The sequence below is a fragment of the Ixodes scapularis genome, unplaced genomic scaffold, assembly GCF_016920785.2.
Source record: "Ixodes scapularis isolate PalLabHiFi unplaced genomic scaffold, ASM1692078v2 PGA_scaffold1__304_contigs__length_218370807, whole genome shotgun sequence".
Lineage (NCBI taxonomy): Eukaryota > Metazoa > Arthropoda > Arachnida > Ixodida > Ixodidae > Ixodes > Ixodes scapularis.
Window position 1 is genome coordinate 164,690,481 of NW_024609846.1, and position 18,126 is coordinate 164,708,606.

At 47.8% G+C, this 18,126-nt stretch overlaps 1 protein-coding gene across 2 annotated transcripts in view; it reads left to right on the forward strand.

Moving 5' to 3' along the window:
• The window catches only part of LOC8042767 (ABC transporter G family member 21), a 254,406-nt gene that overhangs the window by 179,032 nt on the left and 57,248 nt on the right, over window positions 1-18,126 (forward strand). For both annotated transcript variants that reach the window (XM_029980542.4, XM_029980543.3), the window contains exon 3: window positions 13,273-13,442. In XM_029980542.4, the coding sequence (XP_029836402.1) occupies window positions 13,273-13,442 (170 nt within the window). The remainder of the gene's footprint in view (window positions 1-13,272; window positions 13,443-18,126) is intronic.

Here is an 18,126-nt window from a genome sequence, read left to right on the forward strand (position 1 = left end):
CGTTCACTCGTTACATGCCCATTCCCTCGCTGTGGCGGGGGACGGCCGCGACGACAGGAGGCGTGGTTCACCTGGCATGGGCCGGTGGTTCCGCGTATAACAGGCCGTCCTGCATCTCCCAAATCACTCGGAATTGCGCGCGCGGGCTTTGTCGTCCTGCAGACTATGTCAGCTGCTAGCTCACTTGAAAACTGCGCTCGCGTTATAAACTTAAGGCAACTATACCTAACTTAGGAGGAGCGCACAATGTCCGAAGGTACAAAATTGCTTCCTGCTCGTTATACTTTGGTTTGAGGTCTACATTTCGCGAACAGTATGCAAGCCGTATTACAAAATAAGCTGTTTGTTTTGTTTTTTTACGCACCCGAAATTACCGACGCCCTGGAGAACAGACTGGCTCTCCGAAGGCAACACCGTTGCGAGGTTGGAATTTTTATCCTTCGCGTTGTCGAATCCCCTGCGCTAAATTCTAGCGCATTTCGTCCAAAATTAGCGGAACGACAACAATATTTGCGTCTTCTTTTTTTTTTCTTTTTTACACGTTTTTATGCATTAGGAAATGATCCTTAGACATCACCTTCAAAATTTAAAAATCGGAACGCAGAAAAAAGTAATATAGAAAGGAATTCGAGGACCCTCGCGAGTCGATGACGCAGATGACAAACTGCATGCTGCCTTCTTGCTATTTCTTGCTGCCCCAAAACGAAAGTGTCGTAGCACGACACCCTACAGCACGATGTCGTGCCCGCTTGTTCTCGCTCTCGCGCAGCTCGCGTCCCCGTCGTTGTCGGGAACGATCATACGGGTTTCGATCAAACATCGTCGTAAGACACCAAACCCAACTTAACCGAGTACTCGATAGTGTCTTCCTTGGAGCGCGAAGGTGGCGCGGAAAGAACTCTGATCAACGGAGCCACCGCTGATTTTCCTGTCACTCGCAGTAAAGCCGATTCAGCGTTAGAAAATCGCGATATTCAGAAGAAGCAGGAGGCAAGGAGGGGATGGAGAGCTTGCCTCTGCCGCTTCGGACCTCGATCTGCTTTTGATATATTGAAAGAATCGACATAGTGAGTTTGCATTAACTGGGAAATACCCTTATTAACTGTCATAAATCAACGTTGCGAATCCTTTAACGTTTTTCGCCATATAACTCAATGCAACTGTAGAGGAGGAGTATTTTCAAACGGGCGTTTTGGCGCTTTAGACTTTCGTTTTTCCGCGCATCAATCTTCGTTTTTGTTATGTGGCACAAACCTAAAGCATTCGAAAAAGAGAAAAGAAAGAAAGAAAGGATTCTGGGGTTGCCAGGCTCTTCAACATAACGGCGTGTCTACAAAAAAAAAAAAAAAAAAAGAAGAAGAATTGGTTTTAACACTGATTTTTCGCAGCGAGGTATGTGCTATTTACCACCCGATCTTATGGCGCATTTGGCCTGGGCTGGTTCGCGAAAGGGTTGCGGACGCGGTTCGCGAGCAACCTCATTCGGACACACCGAGACGCGGGTGGCAACTTCTCGGCGATCACGCGTGATCTTCCGGGACTTGCGTTGGGCAACCTGCTTTTGCAATCCAAAGTCCAGTATCGTCTTCCATCCAAAGTCAATATATGGCTATTTTGGCACTGAATGTTTTTCTTCGTGCTGTTTGCACGGATCGCGAGTTGACAGTAGCAGAAGAGACATGGCAACCGCAAAAACGCGCCGACGATTCCCCTGAGCTCTCCCACGAGCGAAGCCCAGCTATCCGCGTCCTGCTGAATAGAAGAGAACCCCCCCCCCCCCCCCCCCCCCCTTTCTTCGAAGCGGCCCCTTCCCGTATCAATAGCTCTCTTCATTTTCGTAATAAGAGGGACAGTTTTTTCCAGTGGCCGGTTTTTCCCTCGTCGCCGTTCGCTCTTGCATTTTCGGAGCGGCATTGGTGGGGATGGTAACACTATCGGTACGGTCGTGGTTCGGTTCGTGTCGGACTCGCCTCTCGTCGTTTGGGTAAGCTGTTTGTTTGGCATTAAGCTCAAACAAACGCACTATGGGTCATGTCTATGTATCATGTGATACGTACACCTCATTTGTTGGATAGGTGCCTTTTATTATTTTTTAGTAGTAGAAGCGTCACGGGTCAAGCTAGCGTGGCTATTTTGCTGTCTTACCAGCTCCGCGGTATAGTATCTTGGCTACGCAAGTACGCTCACGACGTCTACATCGGCTTTCGTGATGGTCAAGCACGGTAGCGTGGGTGGCTTTCAGCAGTTTACGCAACTGCCCAAATGAGTACAACAGCTGTCACTTGGAACAATCGGAAGCGGGTTCGGATGTATACGGGCAAGCACGAACAAGGCAGCCCCGCTACGGGCTTTGTCACCTCGAATAACAAACAATCTTACCCGACCCAAACCACCAAAGCGAAGCCATGCAGTTCAGATTACGTGTCAATTATTTTCGCGGCAGATTGAAATGACGAACGTAAACGTGACGTTTTTTGTTCTCATTCCCCGCTGATTTGTCGGCTGCAACGCTAGGACTCGGTGCCGTACTTGCGTCGAAATTCACCGACGATAGTTTCTACGCAACGACCTGAGAATACAGCGGGGACGGCATAATCGATGTCCGCTTCCCTCGGTTCGCTTTCTGCTGTAGGCCCCGAGAGGATGACAAGGGCAGAGCGTCTCTTTCGAATGCCTTCAGTGAGCGCTTGTTGCCTTCCGTCGTGCGTCGGCTGCGCGTGCACTCTAGAGTGTCACGAGACATGGAAGAGTTATTGAAGGGTGGATGCTCGCGCTGAAGACTGAGGGACCTTCCCACCGCCCGCATCCTGGCGGTGACCGTAGCAGGTGCCTCATGCTGAGTTGCGATGTCGTGTTGGCATCAGCCCTCCTCTAGGCAGTTTCCGTGAGGTGACGTGACACTGCTCCGGCCGACACCATCCAAGTGGTACGCCGCGTAGATTTCGCACGAATGACATCACCACTGGTTCACTTGATTCAGATTGCTCATCAATATAAAAATGAAGGCTGCGTTCGGACATGACGTCTTCAAGTCTCGTCATCGCGATCAAGCGCATACTAGGCAACGCTGTAAAAAAACATTATATATATATATATATATATATATATATATATATATATATATATATATATATATATATATATATATATATATATATATATATATATATATATATATATATATATATATATATATATATATATATATATATATATATATATATATATATATATATATATATATATATATATATATATATATATATATATATATATATATATATATATATATTATATATATATATATATATATATATATATATTATATATATATATATATATATATATATATATATATATCATATATATAGTATATAATATATATATAGTATATATATAGATATAATATATATATATATATATATATAAAGTGAAAGTTGCGCTTAAGCGGTTCGTGCAGGTGAGTTATACGGCCAGGGGGACATTATGTGGGCGGTTAATCTTTGCGATAACTCGGTTATTTAATTAAAATTTGTGGCCAGGGGGGGCATACTTTCCTCTCCGTACACTCCCCTCCTCCTCCTCAAGTGCTGCGCTCTAATTTCGCCTTGCAGAGATTCGCAAACGTCTTTCATTTTTTCAGCTATTCTTTTAATACCCATTGTGGACGTTCGTCACTTGCCTCAGCGCGTCAGCGCACGTGCCCTCCTCCGAACATTGTACGACAACAGCGGCCGGTCAATGCTCAATGAGCCGTGGCGAACTCGTGCTCCGCGCTCGGCCTCCGGAGCCTGGAACGGCGTCCTCGATCTGTCCCTTTACCGCCATTCCAGCCCACGCATCAAAGGGCTTCTCAAATAGCCCCAAATTGCGTTTCAAAAAAAAAAAAAAAAAAAAGAAAGGAAACTCGGCGTGTCACGTTGTTGTATGTCGCGATCCTCGCGTTTGGTCGTCCTGCTGGCAACAAGGGCGAGCGGACGCGAGGGTCGCTTTCATCCCAGCGTCCAAACTGCTGACTTTTGAAGCTTCTGCGAACTGTCCGACTGGAGAGCGACCCGCACCAGAACAGGTGTCTGTCGCAAACACTTCCAATGCTGTGTCGCAGGCAGCCGCCAGGATCGTGACAGGCAACAGCGTGAGACTTCTATGACGTCATCAGGCGGAAATCGAGAGACCACTTTTTTTGGACGCACTAAACGCTCGAGTCAAAGCCGCGCTCCAGGCACCGTACTATTACCTCTCGCGGCCTTGTGGGATGTGTGCGTCCGACGCGAGGTTGCCTCACCGCAGAGCGCGCGTACTTGGGGCGTGCCGAGCAGCCCGCGCTCGTTCGGGTTTCGAGACGTTTGCCCGGGTTCGCGCGAAGCGGCACCGAGGACGTCCGGACGGAAAGAGGGGGGGTCCTTAACGGTAAACCGAGAAGCGGGTCAAGGACGGAGGCGTCCGTAGAACAAAGGGCGGAGCGCGCGCGGTTGCCGACCCCGGTGGGGGAGAGCGCTCGGGTGCCGCTGTTGAGGCGCCGGCGTTTCGACGTCTCCCTCCACGCCCTCTCGACCGGGTCACCAGCCGTCTTCGGGCGCGCGTCGGAATCGTTCTTCCCCCACCGCGCCGCGCACCGTCGCTCACGCGCTCTGGCGCTGCCCCGGGACATCACTCCGCAAAGCTCGATCGTTTCCTTCTCGGGAACGGGTTCGGTTCGCCGATTTTCAACGTGTGTTTTCGAAGATACAGTTTCACGATTCAATCTCTAGACTTGCGCCGCGAATATCTGATTTGTGTTCGAGAAGGCTGGCGAGCGAACCTTCCTCAACGGATTCCATTTCTTGCCGCTAGGTGCCGCCCATTTCGTAGAAATCGCCCATATGCAGGTTTGAGCCTACGATGGAATCGCAGTGGACGCTACGAGTGATCCTAGCCGACACCACACAGGTGATCAAAGGTCGTGAACCGCGCTCTACCTGCACGTTACGTCATCGTACGAGGATGTCGCCAACTCGGCAATTGGGCCCGACACCGAACCGAACTCTAACGCACATTTCGTCTGCAATCTGTGTCTCTCCTTGATGTCACTGTGATGACGTCAGAAACGCTACTGCGCAGGATTTGATTATTCCAGGCGATGTTGGTCGCTGCGCCCCTCCCGAAGGGAACACGGCACTCGCGCGGCATCTTGGATTGACTCCGATGGCTCCTACCGTCCGCTGCGATCTAGCGCATAAGGGGAAGCGGAGTAGAGGAACAAAGAACCCGTAAGATAAAAGCTTCCCTGATTGCCGATATTTGGCCAAGCAGTTACGGCGTTTTCACGGACGTCTTCGGGGCTCTGAAGAAGCTTAAAGGTCTCTCCGTCTTCCCTGGAGGTTTCGTTTTGAGATCACAAATTCAGCGGTATGCATTTCGTCGCGTGTGTACTTGAGCATCCGGATCTGGATTCGGGTGGAAAGGTCGTCTTGATGTGGTGCGTCCCACCAAAGGGCGCCGAAGAACGCGCGTTGAGTGCGAGAGGGACTCCAACGCAGGGTGTAAGATAGACAGGTGGGGAAACGGCCCATACAAGCCCACCGCAACGCCGTGACCGGATTGTGTACTCGTCTGCTTGCGGGTACTCCCGATTTGCGACAGATGGCGCTGCGGCGAGAGGAAAAAAAAGTCGGAATCGGATTTACGTGGAACTCTATGGAAGAGTGCGCAAAATAAACCGAAAGCACGACATTCCTCCATTGAAAATCCACGAGAAACCATCTCCGTCAGTTTAAACGGTCGCCACTGGTCGCCCACCCGGAGTGAGAGTTCGCGGTGCTCCACATAGATGGCGCCACAGAAAAAGAGAAAACCGAGGGGGACACAATCCGGTCGCTCATTTGGCTCTCGTTTCCACACCTGTCTATCTTACACCCTACTCCAACGTTTTAGCCGGAGTTGCAAGCTCGCAACGGGAGACGCGAGTACCCTGACTCAGAAACCCGGTTATTTCAGCCGCCTAGTTCAGAAGTGTGCAAAAAAATACGTTTCAGCCTTGGAGAATCTTAAATTGTCCTAACGCGATTCCACATCCCGATTTCGTTATCGTGCTTCACTGAAAGCCTAAAAACGCACAGTCACAACATTTACCTAGGTACGAGTTGTGCGGTTGTGCGCAAGCATCACTCTGACTGTGCCGTCGGGATTCTCTTTGCAACTATGTCAGTTCTCGGTGCACTGTTTCGGTCATTCAGAAGTTCACCTATATAGAAAACGACCGTTTCTTCGGCTGGATCGTAGCTCAAAGGGGACTGACGAAGAGTTATCCGGCAACTTTGGAAGGGTTGCCAAAAAGACGCTGTAGCTCTGTCAACTATAGCACTGGTGTCTGGGTGTTGGATTCCAGGAAAGGCGTTCATGACAATATTTGCTGTTAGAATGCTTTCCGTTTCCAGTGATTTACGTGTAATTATGCTTCCTACAAAAGACACCAAAATTACGTGAGGATGTATGACAGTGGTTTTGGCTTGTGATGCGCCGAGAATAAAAGGGGGGGGGGGGGGGGGGGGGGACAGAAAAGAACCTAACCTAACCTAACCCGTTCGACTTTTGTCATTTTGTCATTAAATGTTACATAGATATAAATACATATTCAATATCATATGTTTAAAATAAATCATATTACATACATTTGAATGAATAAATGTTTCGAACATCCAGCAAACTCGAAACCAATTTTCTTAAAACCCTATTTGTATTTGCTTCGTATTTTATTAGGAGCGGGGTGATCGTGGTTTATCAGCAAATATTAACTGAGAGTATAGTATTTTGCTCTCATGAACGCAATGAAAGCGTGAATATTGCGAGTTGTTCGTTGCGACTGCGTCCTCGCGTAGGTGCTTTTCCGACCTACGTTGTGGCCAAAAATAGTTAGTTACCTCGTATTCACTTTAACTAACACGTAACCTCAAAAAGAACTCAAATTGCGCGTAATGCCGAATAAAAAGTATATTACTCCCCAACAAAGGTGTCCGTCTTTCAATGTACAACTAAAGGGGTATTCGCACGAGGGAGAAATCCGGGGGATTTCTCCACGGCACGCGCATCACGAGACCAAAACTCCAGGCTTTTTGCACATCGCAAAAGCCTGACCTTTTTGTCGCGATATGCGCGCACCGGGGAGAAATCCCCCGGATTTCTCCCTCGTTGTGACCCACTCTCCCCCGAGATCACGTGACCGCCCTTAACGAGGTCGAATCATTAATTGCGGTGATATAAACAAAATACTCTATATTATATTTTCTCTAGATGTTAGCTTTTGGAGACGTCAATGTCCTTAAAATATATTAAATACCGTAGGTCACACGTAAAAACTAGCCAAACCTTGCTGAAACTCATCGCGGGAACACAGTCCTACATTAAAAAAAAAATACATATATATATATTCCGTAAAATAATGTATATTTTTAATTCCTTAAGTATAATGAAGCTTACTTCGAGCGCGCCACAAAAGGGTCTTCGTGCTTTATTTTGAGAAATAACAAAATAGCGAGCTGTCAAACATTCAATCCCCGACCGGTAGGAGGAACGTCGATTTTTGCCTCGGCCACTTCAATGATCGGTAACTCGGAAACAAAACAGTGAAAGACGTTTACAAATCTCTGTAATGCGAAACTAGAACGCAGCTCTTGAGGAATAGGGAAGGGTACTCCTTTTTCTCCTACCCTCCTCGTCCTCCTCCTTCCTTCCTCCTCCTCCTTTCGTCTTCCTCTCCTCCTGCCGCTGAATTTGTTCGTGGGAGACGTGTCACGAAGTCGTGATAAATTTAGTGGGGAAACGCCCCATAATGCAACTCGCGCGGTTACGCCAATGCCGCTCAACCCGGAAAAAAAACGCCTAAAAACTATGCTCTAAAAAAAAAAGACATCCGCCAACGTTGCAGTTTGCACTACTATCTTTAAGTTCAAGAGTGCTCCCAAAACCTAAATATTTTTGTTAAAGTTAGAAATTCGTTTCCAAAACCGTGTCTGCATTGAGATGAGAACACCCGATCTGTTTGTGAAAACAGCAGTTCTAGGGGGTGTGACTTATCCGCCGACAAAGTGAGGGAGAGAAGGACGCCGAGCTATGACACTAATTCGTAGTGTGGAGTCGTAAAGCTAGCTTCCTTTGTCTTTACCCCCGCGTTCGCTACGAGTCCGCGGAACGCTGGACGCCGGCGTTTGGCAGCCGAGCGCGTTTGAACTGGCAGACAAAGGCCGCTTTACGTCTACCCCCTAATCGTTCGAACCAGAGCTTCTGACGCCCCCCTCTCGTCTAACCTCCTCTCCCTCGGTTTCCCTCCGCATCCAACGGGAATTTGCTCCGTTCAGTGCGTTTTTTCCCATCGCACGAGTGCACTGCAGAGAAACCACGACTGCAGCGTTGACATCGCCATTCTGCGTTTGTCGCTTCGCCGCTACGAAGCCTCCTGTTAATACTACTACTACTACTATTACTACTACTAGTACTAATACTAATAATAATCAAGAAGCGGTTTGAATCATCTCTTGATTTCATGGTTTTAATCGTTGCCCCACACAACAGGCCACACACAAAGAGCAGTAATGAAATATCTTACGTAACTCAAAATTGAACGAGCGTACATTTACATTGCCACATAATAATAATAATAATAATAATAATAATAATAATAATAATAATAATAATAATAATAATAATAATGTTTGTTCCGTGTTCAAGAACAGCCAGTAGCCTTTTTGTTCAAACACAAGGAAAACACTGAGACAAAAAATAAACAAGAGACCGAAATCAGGGCTTAAAGACCTGTCCGAACATGGTACTACAGAAATCGTGATGCGATACGAGTCCGACATAAATCGTGCAACGCTCCGCTTCCTTCCTTTTTTTTTGCCGGAGGGAAAGTTTTTTTTTTTTAGAGCGCAGCTCTTAGGGGCCCGTTTCCAGCCTGGGCGGCGTCGGCGTAACCGGGGGGGGGGGGGGGGGGGGGGGGGGGGGGGGGTCGCGTGACCCCCCTCCGAGGTCACGTGACCCCCCCCCCCCGAGGTCACGTGACCCACTCTCCCCCGAGATCACGTGACCGCCCGGGGTCACGTGACTACCCGCAGGTGACGTGACCCCCCTCAGTACCCTTCCCTACTCCTCCTCAAGAGCTGCGCTCCTATTCGGCGTTACACGGATTTGTAAACGGCTTTCATTTTTTCTTCTTTTGCAAAATTTCGCTTGTGTCCTCCACGGGGGCCCTGAGCATGCTGATCAGGTGGGTCCGGACAGCCATTCACAAGCTTTGTTGGCTGTCGGTCAATCGCTCAAGGCCTCCGCTGCTCTTCAGGTCCCGAAAATGGGAAAGGGAGGCGGTGAGTTAAAGGCCGACCTACAGGATTGTCTTTTACCAGGCAGAAAACGGGTTCCCAGTTTCTTTCTCTCCACTCCCCCTCGCACTCTTGCCTTCTCCTATCTCCACCTGAGCGCGTCTCTGAGCTAATCTACGCAGAAAGGAAGAGCGTCTCCCTCTTTATCGAATGGAAAGGAGGAATTGAGGGAGAGTTTCCTCCTTTTTGCTTTGTTGGTCCGTTTTTAAGTTGTTGCTCCTTCCAGTGGTGAGGGAGGCAGGTTCCGCTCCAATGGTCTGGAGCGTGGTGGCACTACAATAATAATAAATATACTTTTTTGCAAAGAGTTCAGCCGCCAGCGAACGCTGCAAAATTAACGCAACATTAACACAACACAAATCCAAGCAAAGTACATGAGTCAGATACACAAGTTATAGAATTTTCGCTTACGGCTTCGATGACCCCAATATAGAAAAAAAAAAGCTTAACATAAAAAAACAAAAAGGAAGAAGAAAACAGAAAACTGCAATAGTACTGTACGAACCGTCCACTTGTAAAAGATAAATGCATATGTTGTGCGCACATTAGATTCTTTTTAAAAGTCTGTGGGCTTGAGTGGTTGAAGGGTTGTTGTCCCGAACCTCGATGGAAACCCCGGGGGTGTCTTCCGTCGGGGACCGGGGGACCGTGGAACGATGCAGGTTGCTGGCTGTAGGTGGCCAGGGCTCGGGAGAGGGACGACTAAGAAATTTAGTGTTCGATTCGGAACACAATAAAATTTACTTGAACTTTCCCGGGGTACACGATGCAATCAAACGACTGGGAAGAACTGGCCTCACGGGCTTACGATTGCGAGACACGGGGTCAAGTGTCCTACTGCGCACGGTGAGCAGGGTGGCTAAGCAGCCACCGTGCTCACCGTGCGCTGCAGCCCTTGTTCGCCGGCTAAGTAGCCGGCGAACAAGGGCTGCCGCGTACGGTAGGTTAAGGCCTTTCTAAACAGGATACTACAAAAATCGTGAGGCGATACGACTGCGACATGTATCGTGCAACACTCCGCTCCCGTCCGTTCTTTTTTTATTTTTTTTTTGCCGGGAACAGGTTTTTTTTTTTTTTTAATTTTGTTTTGTCCTTTACGGGGCCCTTGAGCATGCTCATCAGATGGGTCCGGACAGCCACTCAGAAGCTCTGTTGGCTGTCGGTCAGTCGCTCAAGGCCTCCGCTGCTCTTCAGGTCCCGAAAACGGGAAAGGGAAGTGCTGCCTTCGGAATCTTAGCCAAATAGATCAGAGCTACTTCGGCGGGTCGTGTCACGCGATAGCACAGATAGAGCGGGTAGGTGTTCGAACGCAAAGGTACAAAACCCTTACCCTGGAGTAAGATCGAGTAAATTGTGGAACGCGTCCAAGGATTCGAGGGCAGCATTGGCAGGTGGCGTGGGACGTCAAGTCTGACGAGCACCGAGGTCACCGAAAAGCGGAGGAAGCGACGAGAAATACCGTGATTTTGGCTCGGTGGTGTTCAGACACACATCGGACTGCCGGACGCTTCAACTTTCACGATTTTCGCCAGAGTCATGGCGCCTCACGATTTTCCTGTTTGGACAGGCCTTAACGCGTCGAACCGCGGGAGAACAACAGTAAGGGGCTCGCAAGCCCGTTCAAACTCGACGATGTTTCGTCCGGTCGGGGGTTACGACAGTGCGCCGAAACCTGTCCCATCCAATGAGGGTCTAGTTAGAATTCCATCAAGTACATGTGCCCCGACGCACTCTCAACCAATTTAACGGGTGAAACCACCCTCGCCAGGAGGCCAACAGGTCAGCTCCCAAGGACAGGTCCCACGACATGAGCCCAAACATAGAGACACGAGCTTTGGTTTGTTTATGGTCGGAGAAAATAAACTGGCTCTAGTGATTCCGGCGAGAATCGCCAGAACGTGCCTCACGGAGAAAGCCGTCCCTCGGAGTGTGAGCGTTAGGTACGGTAAAACCGATAGATAAACGGAGGCCAGACAGAACACACATGGGTCTCGCGATCACAAGCGTAGCGAAGTATCACACCGGATTCCAAGAATACGGGGACCACCTCGGGGGAAGGAGAAGGAGGGTGAAACGTTTACGTATATCTCCGTAAACTTCTGGCGCGCTCGGAACCCCCGCAGCCGGCCCCCCGAGCCACAACATGATCCGATGTCTCCGCCGTCGTGGCCTGCGCCCGAGTTCTGCCTCCACGGCACTTCGTCTAGTTTACGAAACGACCTTGCCGTTGACAAGTGCGTTTAGGGTTTATGCTGGCTGCGTAGGTTTGCGTGCCTGGATGCCCCGGACCTCGGGTGAGGGGGGAGACTTGCGGGCAATGACCAGCCGCGGGAAGGACGCAACTTCGCCCGCGGTAGAAAACAAACTATGGATTCAACACGTACCGGAACGTATAAACAAATGAAGAAAAAAATATTGCCGTTTTGGGCTGCGCGCAAAAATGCGACCACCTCTACAGCTCGTTTCAGTTTTCTTTTTAGAGTCCAACTCGAATATGATGTCGTGAGAGACAAACAAAAGTGTCTTGTACGTATAGAATCGTCGGAGTGGTCTGCCATACATTGTTCACACTCTCGGCACTTCAAAACGACCTATGTGTCCGAGTTTCCGAGGTGCAACATATGAACCTTTCAAACTGGCACTCCAAAAGTATCTTAGAACAACCGTTTGAGTAAACAGCGGTGGACATGATGGGAGATTCAGTTCAGCAGTTCTTGTTCCGCTTCACAAAGACCAAGAGGACAATGCCGAGTAGACTTGGCTTCTTTCGATCGCCTTCCATCGCATTTTTTTTCTGAAAAACCTCTTCGTGTTTAGTTGATATTGACTTTTACATCACTGTGAAAGGCACGTTTCCTATGGGAGCTTTCGTAGATCGGTTCCTTACCTCCGCGTTTCCTAGCGGAGGTAGACGCTAGAACTGAGCATGCGCACCGGTAGCTCTGTCTGCACAATTCCAGGGATCATTTCCGGTCGCTGTAAGCTAGCGGAATGGCGGTTGTGGTTGCAGCTTTCGCTGCCTTGCCAGCTTACTGGTGAACATTGCACCTACAATCTTTCTCTCTAGTATAATATTTTATTTTTACAAGAACTACCATATTGCGGGTGTATGAGAAATGGAAAGTAGTGTTGCAGAACATTTTCGAAATGTGTAACGGTAATCCATTACATTCGGGGCTCGGTAATTTGTAACTGTAATCCATTACATTTTTGAATAACGCGTGCACAAGTCTGATCAGAAGTGCGTGGCGCGCGTTGAAGACCCCAGGCTAGCGGTTTGTGCTGCGCTGGCTAAATTGCTCATCTACAGTTGAGTGATAAGTCTTCAGTTCGGGCAGACTAACTTCCGGTTGTATAAACACACACACAAACGCACGAACGATATCGCCCGAGCTTGCTGGCAACGTGTCTATAATATGACGCGTCTAAAGCTCCGGAAGTCGCATTTTCAAATCGCAACTGTCTCCAGTTGCGTCCACTCCGCACAAAGCAACAAAATGGCGGAGCCCGCGAGGAAATCGGGGAAATGGAATATCAATACTCTAAGCCTATCCTAATCACTTGCTCCGTCAACCTCCGTTAACCTTTTTCGGTGCGCGTGTCGACGCATTCTTCCGTCCGAATAAAGGCTGGTTCACACATCTGCGTTGGTTGCGTTCGCTTGCAACTGAAACGACCGTAACGACAAAAGCACTGGGACAAGCGTTCGCCGTACACAGCACGACAAGCGATGCAAAGGGGTATAGCTTCGCGAAGCAACCTATGAGTTACTGCTGTTGTAGCGGTGTTTTGGTCGTCACGGTTGTTTCACCGTTGCAGACGTGTGAAGCAGACTTTTTACGGCGGATACCTTGGCAGTGCCTTCGCAGCGCTTTCGAGCTTTGTGCTGTGTCTGACGCGTCGTCCATTTGTTTTCCAGGCTCAGGCAAGACGACGTTGCTGAACGCCCTGGCGGGTCGTCTCCGCACGGATTCCGGCTGCACGCTGCTGAACGGGGAGCCGCTGAACAAGCAGCTCCGGCGGCGCATCTGCTACGTTCTTCAGCAGGACATCTTCTTCCCGGACCTGACGCTCAGGCAAACGCTCAACGTGAGTTTGCTGGCGTTGCTGTTGAGCGCGCGGATGCAAAGCCACACGTCACCTGCCGAGGGGCAGGGCGGGGACCAGACACGAGTGTGCTGTGCCCCGCTACGACTCGCGAGTACCCTCCGAACGCTAGGAGTTTGGCAACGACGGGTTTTGGGGAACAGTTGTCCGGATCGTCTTGCCAATTATATACAGGGTGCTTAACTTTAAATGAAACAAATTTATTTTGAAAAACTAAATCGTGAAAGGTAGGTTAATGCTGTCTGTGCAGGTGAGTTATACGGCCAGGGGGACATAAAATGGGGAAGTAATCCTTAAAATAAGTCGTATAATTAACTATAATGCGTTCAAAAACCTTTTAATTGGTGAAAATAAACATATGGTTTCAATTAGATACTTGATGAGCGTCATCTAAAACCCCCGAATGAATCAATTTGAGAACTGTTTGAAGTACGTCGTAAGCGTACATGCGCTAAAGTTTGAACTCGTACAACAGCCGCAAAGTTAGCAGTCCGAAAAAGCGGATGATAATGCCTATCTCCGCTTTGTTAAATGCTGTAGCAGAATGCAACAGCACTTAAAAAGTCTTTAGTGTAGAATGCGTTTTTGGCGAGGCTAACTCGGTGAGAACTTAACACGCAAACGCGGGACGCGAAATTGAAACGCAAAAGCTTTAGGACCGAAAAATCAATATAGAAACTAAACATTATAACACCCATATTCGTGTAAAAAGGCTGTAAGAAGTGTAGAAGTTAGAAAAAACACCCTTTTTACACAGTTGCTGGATGTCCGTGGGTGTAAGATGGGTGTGCTGATGATTTACGCCCCTTACACTACTTTTTTACGCCTCACTTGTGGCGACGGTGTCTAAAATCGTCTAAAAAGGCTGTATGGGCGAATTTTACGCCCTCATTCCCTCGGCGTGAAAGGGGCGTAATGGTGCTGCAGTCGAATACAGCCATCATTTCATAGCCGCCCATGTGTATTGCTTCGATGAAACTGTTGCTGATGTGCGGCGGTGAAAACACCAAGTACGATTAATCGCCCCACGAAGTCGCGTATTATTAAAGAATGCTAGCGAATAATAGCTTTGGCAGCTCAGATCGAACACTCCGTGCGAAACGAGCCGAAAATTACGTGTCGCGCGTGCATCAGTTTTACCAGTTCAACTTCGATTTAAAAAATCGTCTCCGCTCACAAAAAATGAACGAATTTTAATTTTTTTCTATTTATAAATTTTTGTATAGTTTTTAAAGTTCTAAATTTTTGGATCGGCATTTCGTTTTTGGTGCATAGAAGAAGAGTTGTTTATTGTATTAGAAGAAGAAGATAATACAAACCTAAGAGTTGCGAGTCAGCGCCGAGCGACTGCGTTATTTTTTAATGTGCCTGTGTCCCTAAGTGTTTTTCTTTTCTTTTCTTTTTTTTTGTGAGCCGTAACGTTACATAACATCACCAGTCTTGTACACGTTATTAAAACCAAAATAATCTATTACAATTACTCTCAGTTAAAAAACATTCAATTTGATTACACGTTTACTCGAGAAGAAAAGTAATTGACCATTACTTTAAGATAGAGCTCGTTACTTCTCCGATAACTTCAGATTTCAGAAAACGACGTAATTTTCTTCCGGTAGAAAAAAAAAGTTCAATATTGAATTAGAATCACCGAACTAGAATTATCTTCTTAATTCCCCAATTTTGTTCGACTGTTTTCCTGTCGGAGACGTGTTTTTAGGAATCATCGGTAGGAAACTTGTATAAACAAAATGCGCCATTAGAAAGGGTAGTGAAACATAGTGACGGTTGCGGGTAATTTCACTACTTCCAAAAGTATTCAGATTCTTCCCATTACATCCGAATAAATGTGATCGAATGATTACAAAATTACCCAAAAAAAGGGATTTCATTACGAGTAAGTTGATTAGTCGTACCCTACAAATCTGGAATCAGATCCGTGGTCTCTTGATTCGTGAAAAGTGGTTGAAATGAACCGACTCGGCAATTGCATTGCACCGTTTCGTGCGCACCGCTTTACGAATGAAACGTACGTGGCTCTGGGCACGTTTATGATTGATTTGTTCGCACAGCAATCACAGTTTTGTGGTAAAACCTCTAAATATAATTTCCTGTTTTGGACATCATATAAAAAAAGATGGTATGTGCCGCCCGTTTTTGTTTTTTTTCCCTCAAATATGTTAAAAACGAAGTAAGGCTCTGGAAAGGTGTAAGTCGAATAACTAACGTACTCTTTTTATATTAACATTAGCACAGGCGTAGCCTCCTCTATACTCACAATGTCTGGCAGTTTCGGAGCCCGAGGATCTGGTAACACAGGGCATCAAAGAGTCAGTTCTTGGGGAACCTGGACGTCAGCGCACAACTTTTGCAGCGGCGAGGACCCGAAACACACTTGTTCGCTCGGGAGAAGTATATGTTTCGGCGTCTCGCCGCAGCGGGGCACCAGTCACGTGGCTCTCCTCTCATCCGTTGTCTGCCGCTCCACCTTTTCCATTTCGGCGGCCGCTTTTCGTGGCGATCTGCCAGGCTTTTTCAGTATATAGAAGGCTATGACATAGGCCATGCCACATCGTTTCCACGGGCGATTTGAAAGGCCCGTGAAAGTGTAGCGGCGTTGTTTGGCTCGCCGGACGCCGCGTGTCGAACAAGTGCTTCCACGGAACGAAACGGAGAGTGTTTTCGTGCCGCTCTGCCCGTTCCCATGAGTGATCTTTGACGATAGCTGAAATTAAGTAGAGATGTATTACTCTAAATCCTGCTAATATAATAGTTGAGCGGCCGAATAATCGAAGGACCCTGCTACGAAGCTTGTGCTAACGACGCCCTGACTGCTCAGCAACGACGACGTGGGAACGAGACATTTACACCTATGTGGGGGCGTATGGACTACAAAAAGAGATATTTCTCCCCAGATAATTAACAAACAACGTCGCTGCAATATCGTAGAAGTGGTTCTCATATATTTACCTGACGCCGCGTAGGCAGTGAACGAGAAGCTACATCCACGTTTAGATTTTCCAAACAGGGTAATGCACCCGATCCACCGTTCAAGGGGGGAGGGGGGGGGGGGGGGGTAAGGAAGGAAGGGGTTTGGTGTTTTTTGTGTTTTTGTTTTTGCGTTCGATATTTTACGAATGTAACCGGCGAATTGAGTGAGCGATCCAGAAAGTGCAGCGATGCGGAGATGCCGAAGCGGGGTCGAAGTGTTCTATCATCTCCATAACTGCCCGTACATTCCACCGCGAGTTCGGTGACCGTGGTTCGTTTACATTTCTCACCGACCCTCCGACAAGGTTCACCGAATGTTGTTTTGAGTAAGCGAGGCGGAAACAATGCGGCAGAGTATAAAAAAAAAAACCTCCTTTCGTCCTTCGTGCATAGCCACTGACGACCCGAGCCGGGGTTACCTTGCATCTCCCTTAGTGATTGGTTCTCGGACGTTCTTATCGGCTCATGCTGCAATCTGATTGGTCGCGGAGCGATAATGAGATGCTCGGGATTGGCCACGCCTCTCCTTTCTTAAGCTATAACTGACGCATATATAGGCGAAGGAATTCCGTAGTTCTATATTTCATTCCTCGACGTTCCACCGCGTAGGCCCAGAGTATCGAACCCACTTTTAACGCAATACGCAAACGTCAGTCTCCTAAGAAACGATCCGTAATTTCTCCCAATCAAGCGCCTATATAGAGGCTGCATTTCTGGTGCGAAAACATTCAAGACCTTGACGTCGTACAAAAATGACTTACAAGAAGGAACTTTTCTTTTAATTAGTTAAGCCGATTTCGCGCTAACGCGAAAAGCTTTCCGTTGGCGCATTTCATTTGGCGACGTAGTAAAGCAAACCACGTTGAAAATGGTTTCTTTCCCTCACATCTCACCTGCTCCTCGTAAAACGTCCAATGACTCGTCGTCTTTCTTGCCTTTGCTTCGCTAACGATCCCTCAGGCGATTTCGCACTATTCGCGACTCCAGCAACCTATAGGGTGCGCCACCACCAAACAAACATGACGGCTGAGTCCAGGTCGCGTCGGCTCGGCCGGGCCGCCTGAACAGGTGGCGCGTTCAATTTAACAGATTTTCTTTTGTTTAATGCCCAATTTCATAGGTATTTGAACTGAGACGGTTAAGCGTATCCGGTGCAGATAAACTTGCAAAGCATAGTTTTGTTTTGCCGGTGTTTTTTTGTTCTTTTCGTGTCAAACTTTCGTTTCGGAAATTTTGTTCAAAACCGAAACTATGGGCTCCGGAGAGACGGTAATATACAAATCAGTTTTGATCATCTAAGGAAAGCGGCGACGACTATAGAATTGTACCACAGATAGTAACTTTTCAGCTAACTCGCATGCCTCGATTTCGTGGACTTATCTGTCCGCGAAATCAAGCTTTTGTGCGTATCCGTGTTTACAGAACGTCTGCTCGGCCAACAACACAGGCTGCAGGAAAATTACGAAAATTAAGCAACCGCTTCTTGAGCGAAGTACCATGTTAACCCGCCGGCGCCCCACTAAGCAGCTGATACTCGTATTTCAATTCAGGTTTTAGTAGCAATCGAGAAGTCATTTTGACGAGCGGGTTATGTATTATTTTACGTACTATGGTCCCACTAAAGCGATATTAGTATATCCTTCGGGTTGAAATATGAGCTTAGTTGACTAGCTATTAG